The following is a 5,726-nucleotide window of genomic DNA, read 5'->3' on the forward strand; positions in this document are numbered from 1 at the left end:
AGAGATAAGGGGAGGTGGTAGGAACCAGGTGACTAAAAAAGGAAGTCTGAAGGAGGTGTAGGCCCACCCTCCCCCAACCCCCTGCAGGCGCGGCCCCGCTGGGGTCCCCATTGTTTGCAGGGGCGGGGCAGCGCCCCCAGGGAGCAACCTGAGGGCCAGACTGCGGGGCTGGAAAGGGCAGTGCCCCCGCCAGTGTTCGGGAGGCTGCCCACGGAAGGCTGACACCCCCACGAGAGCTGTCCAGTCCTCTCGGCCCACGGGCTCGGACAGCTTTGGGTGGCGGAAGACTGGGAGCGAAGGAAAGAGGGTTTTCCTTGCCAGTGAATCGTGTAGAGTACACTGCCAGTCTCTTGTCTTCTCTTCACCATGGCTTCTTCTGATATCCAGGTGAAGAAACTGGAGAAGCCTTCCTCAGGCCAGGCTTTTGAGCTGATTCTCAGCCCTCAATCAAAAGAATCTGTCCCAGAATTTCCCCTTTCCCCTCCCAAGAAGGATCTTTCCCTGGAGGAAATTCAGAAGAAATTAGAAGCTGCAGAAGAAAGACGCAAGTCCCATGAAGCTGAGGTCTTGAAGCAGCTTGCTGAGAAAGGGGAGCCCGAGAAAGAAGTGCTTCAGAAAGCAGTAGAGGACAACTTCAGTAAAATGGCGGAAGAGAAGCTGACCCACAAGATGGAAGCCAACAAAGAGAACAGAGAGGCACAGATGGCGGCCAAGCTGAAGGACAAGCACATTGAAGAAGTGCGGAAGAACAAAGAATCCAAAGATCCTGCTGATGAGACTGAAGCCGACTAACTTGTTCTGAGAACTTTCTCCCCCTCCCCTTCCTAAATATCCAAAGACTGTACTGGCCAGTGTCATTTTACTTTTGCCCTCCTGACAAATATTCTAGAAGCTGATGTAGGACTGTATAGGTAGATCCAGATGGTATGATGTTGTTTTAGGGGCTAAAGGGGAGAAATGAAAAGTGTTTTACTGTTTTTCTAAAGTGTTGAAGTCTTTCTAATGTAGCCATTTTTCTTGTTGCATCTTTTCTACTTCAGTACACCTGGTGTGCTGGGTTAATGGCTAGTACTGCATTGGCTCCGTAAACATGTCTGTGAAATGAGTATGTAGTGGCTTCTTTCAAATTGTTAGATGCTGAATATCTGTTCGCTTTTAAATCCCAGTTCTGTCCCGATCTTACAGACGCTACTGTACTTGAATGGTTAATAAAACTGCACAGTGCTGTTGGTGACAGTGGAAAAAAAAAAAGAAGGAAGTCTGGCACAGCACCTGAACTATCTTTAGAATAAATGCACCTTAATAACATCTCCACCATGGTGTGATCACTCATCTAGAGCCAGACATCCTGGAATGTGAAGTCAAGTGGGCCTTAGGAAGCATCACTACGAACAAAGCTAGTGGAGGTGATGGAATTCCAGTTGAGCTATTTCAAACCCTAAAAGATGATGCTGTGAAAGTGCTGCACTCAATATGCCAGGAAATTTGGAAAACTCAGCAGTGGCCACAGGACTGGAAAAGGTCAGTTTTCATTCCAATCCCAAAGAAAGGCAATGCCAAAGAATGCTCAAACTACCACACAATTGCACTCATCTCACACGCTAGTGAAGTAATGCTCAAAATTCTCCAAGCCAGGCTTCAGCAGTATGTGAACCGTGAACTTCCTGATGTTCAAGCTGGTTTTAGAAAAGGCAGAAGAACCAGAGATCAAATTACCAACATCTGCTGGATCATGGAAAAAGCAAGAGAGTTCCAGAAAAACATCTATTTCTGCTTTATTGACTAATGCCAAAGCCTTTGACTGTGTGGATCACAATAAACTGTGGAAAATTCTGAAAGAGATGGGAATACCAGACTACCTAACCTGCCTCTTGAGAAACCTATATGCAGGTCAGGAAGCCAGAGTTAGAACTGGACATGGAACAACAGACTGGTTCCAAATAGGAAAAGGAGTATGTCAAGGCTGTATATTGTCACCCTGCTTATTCAACTTATATGCAGAGTACATTATGAGAAATGCTGGGCTGGAAGAAGCACAAGCTGAAATCAAAATTTCCAGGAGAAATATCAATAACCTCAGATATGCAGATGACACCACCCTTATGGCAGAAAGTGAAGAGGAACTAAAAATCCTCTTGATGAAAATGAAAGAGGACAGTGAAAAAGTTGGCTTAAAGCTCAACATTCAGAAAACAAAGATCATGGCATCTGGTCATTTCATGGGAAATAGATGGGGAAACAGTGGAAAAACAGTGTCAGACTTTATTTTGGGGGGCTCCAAAATCACTGCAGATGGTGATTGCAGCCATGAAATTAAAAGACACTTACTCCTTGGAAGGAAAGTTATGACCAACCTAGATAGCATATTAAAAACCAGAGACATTACTTTACCAACAAAGGTCCATCTAGTCAAGGCTATGGTTTTTCTAGTGGTCATGTATAGATGTGAGAGTTGGACTGTGAAGAAAGCTGAGTGCCAAAGAATTGATGCTTTTGAACTGTGGTGTTGGAGAAGATTCTTGAGAGTCCCTAAGACTGCAAGGAGATCCAACCAGTCCATTCTGAAGGAGATCAGTCCTGGGTGTTCATTGGAAGGACTGATGCTAAAGCTGAAACTCTAGTACTTTGGCCACCTCATACGAAGTGTTGACTCATTGGAAAAGACTCTAATGCTTGGAGGCATTGGGGGCAGGAGGAGAAGGGGACGACAGAGGATGAGATGGCTGGATGGCATCACCAACTCAATGGACATGAGTTTGGGTAAACTCCAGGAGTTGGTGATGGACAGGGAGGCCTGGCGTGCTGCAGTTCATGGGGTCACAAAGAGTCGGACACGACTGAGAGACTGAACTGAACTGAATAGCATCTCCATCCATTTCTGACTCTGTTTTTCATCTTCATGCACATGGCCCATTAACAGACTTCTAGATGTTACTCAATCTGTTTTTTTCGATTTTGAGGACAGAGATCTAAAGTCATCTTCATCACTCATTATCAGAGAAATGCAAATCAAAACCACTATGAGGTACCATTTCACACCAGTCAGAATGGCTGCGATCCAAAAGTCTACAAATAATAAATGCTGGAGAGGGTGTGGAGAAAAGGGAACCCTCTTACACTGTTGGTGGGAATGCAACCTAGTACAGCCACTATGGAGAACAGTGTGGAGATTCCTTAAAAAACTGGAAATAGAACTGCCTTATGATCCAGCAATCCCACTGCTGGGCATACACACTGAGGAAACCAGAAGGGAAAGAGACACGTGTACCCCAATGTTCATCGCAGCACTGTTTATAATAGCCAGGACATGGAAGCAACCTAGATGTCCATCAGCAGATGAATGGATAAGAAAGCTGTGGTACATATACACAATGGAGTATTACTCAGCCATTAAAAAGAATACATTTGAATCAGTTCTAATGAGGTGGATGAAACTGGAGCCTATTATACAGAGTGAAGTAAGCCAGAAGGAAAAACATAAATACAGTATACTAACGCATATATATGGAATTTAGAAAGATGGTAACAATAACTCTGTATACGAGACAGCAAAAGAGACACTGATGTATAGAACAGTCTTATGGACTCTGTGGGAGAGGGAGAGGGTGGGAAGATTTGGGAGAATGGCATTGAAACATGTAAAATACCATGTAGGAAACGAGTTGCCAGTCCAGGTTCGATGCACGATGCTGGATGCTTGGGGCTGGTGCACTGGACGGCCCAGAGGGTTGGTATGGGGAGGGAGGAGGGTTCGGGATGGGGAACACATGTATACCTGTGGCGGATTCATTTTGATATTTGGCAAAACTAATACAATTATGTAAAGATTAAAAATAAAATAAAATTAGAAAAAAAATAAAATAAATAAATAAAAATAAAGTCATCTTCACAAATACAATCCACACTTAAGCCATTTATCCTTTAGCACATAGCCCCTGGGAAAATCGTATTTGAAAAGGGTATTACCTTTAAATAATAAAGGTCATATTTATTTTTATTTGTAGGAAAAGGTATGTTTAAGTCCTTTCAATTCTCCTTGAAGAAAGTGCTATAAATTACTCCCTCCAGCTTGCCCAGTAGGGCCATGAGACACTGTGATCTTGACCACTGGGAGTTTGATGGAAAATAGTGACATTGCTTGGGTCATATGTTCCTGTTTCATTAAACTTTCATTTGACTGCACTCGGATTTCTTCCTGGAATCACATTTTAAGTCCTCTCCTCAGTTATTCCACCAAAACTTGGAGGTAAAATGTCCAATTAACTCAGCTAAGGAGCATTGTCTGCCCAGGCATCAATCCACTCTCCATTCCACTCCAAGCCACTCAGGGAGCCCTTGGATCCCTCTAGAGCAGGGGTCCACAATCTCTGGGATCTGATACCTGATGGTCTGAGGTGGAGCTGATGAAATAATAATAAAGTGCACAATAAATGTAATGCACTTGAATCATCCTGAAACCAACCCTCCCCTTCCCAGGCTGTGGAAAATTTGTCTTCCATGAAACTGGTTCCTGGTGCCAAAAAGGTTGGGAACCACTGCTCTGGAGACTCCCATACCTCACCAAGCCTCAATGTATGTGGGCCCATAGTATGTGGGCCCAAGGGAGGGGGAAAGTTGAGGAACACATCCTCCACCAGCCTAGGGGTGAATGCTATCCCTTTATTTGTTTCTCTGTAAACTTGACAGAGAGGTAAGACTAAGGTCAAGAAATGAACCGTCGACCTGGAAACAGCACTCTAGGAAATACCATGTTTCACTGAATCTGAGATGTCTAAGAATTTGTAGGCCACACCACTATTTTATGAACCACTGAGAAAGAAAAAGTACCACCAATCAGTGACAGCAACTCCCTGCTTCTTTGAAATTGACTTATTCTAAGGGCTTTGAGAACTCCTTCTGCCCTAACGGGCATCACTTGCTCTGTTCAGGCAATTCTTCTGCACACATTTCAGTAACACATGTAACACAGCTCTAGCTACTTATGGGCTTTTTCTTTCTTACATCCCATAAAACCCTTGAAAACTATGAAATTGCAGCCATTCTGCCAAGATGAATATTTGCTTCACCAACATCAAAATTATGCCTCGTTGCTCTGTTTTGTGCCTTTGTGTACACAATTACTTGGTTCCAGAGCTGAATCATTATGTAAACTTTCCTGAAAATATTTTAAACAGCACTAAGTAGTACCCACAATGAGCATAACTCATTTAAAATGAGGATTCTGTGACCAGCAATGACCAAGTTCATACCTCCCCAGGAAACAGCAACCACTGCCTCGCTGGTGGCAAAAATAAAACCCACCATTTGTAAATCATCTTAATTTTGGAGATGCTGAAACACATGTGGGAAGGGGGCAAGGCACATCTTAGAATCATTGAAATATGATATATGTTTCAATATAACTATGTTTTACTGGCTAGTACTGTATAGTAAGGGTACATTTTGAAACATTTGACCTTAGAAGGTATGTGGGTTGGGTTCCAGCAGAAAATAGATGGCACACATAAAAAGGGGTGATTAAGGGAATTTCATGAAGATATTATTTAATCAAGGTATAAGTAGGATTAAGGAAAAACAACAAGCATCTCTGGCCAGCAAAACCAGAAGACTGCTATGACCTTTGGGCCTCAGAATGTAATAGAAAAGGGTTTACATGAACCCAGAGAGACCCTCAGTGTAGAAGGGAGTCATTTCAACAGGAGCCAAGGCCTTTGGTAGAGGAAGGC

General features: G+C 43.4%; 1 protein-coding gene across 1 annotated transcript; it reads left to right on the plus strand.

Annotated features, from left to right (window-relative positions):
• The first annotated feature begins 217 nt into the window (after positions 1 to 217).
• LOC133233348 (stathmin-like) lies at positions 218 to 1,092 on the plus strand. The gene has a single exon (XM_061393143.1). It carries the CDS (start codon positions 367 to 369, stop codon positions 790 to 792), a length of 426 nt encoding a protein of 141 aa, XP_061249127.1. The 5' UTR covers positions 218 to 366; the 3' UTR covers positions 793 to 1,092.
• The last annotated feature ends 4,634 nt before the right edge of the window (positions 1,093 to 5,726 follow it).

The sequence above is a fragment of the Bos javanicus genome, chromosome 20 (assembly GCF_032452875.1).
Source record: "Bos javanicus breed banteng chromosome 20, ARS-OSU_banteng_1.0, whole genome shotgun sequence".
In the NCBI taxonomy this organism is placed as follows: domain Eukaryota; kingdom Metazoa; phylum Chordata; class Mammalia; order Artiodactyla; family Bovidae; genus Bos; species Bos javanicus.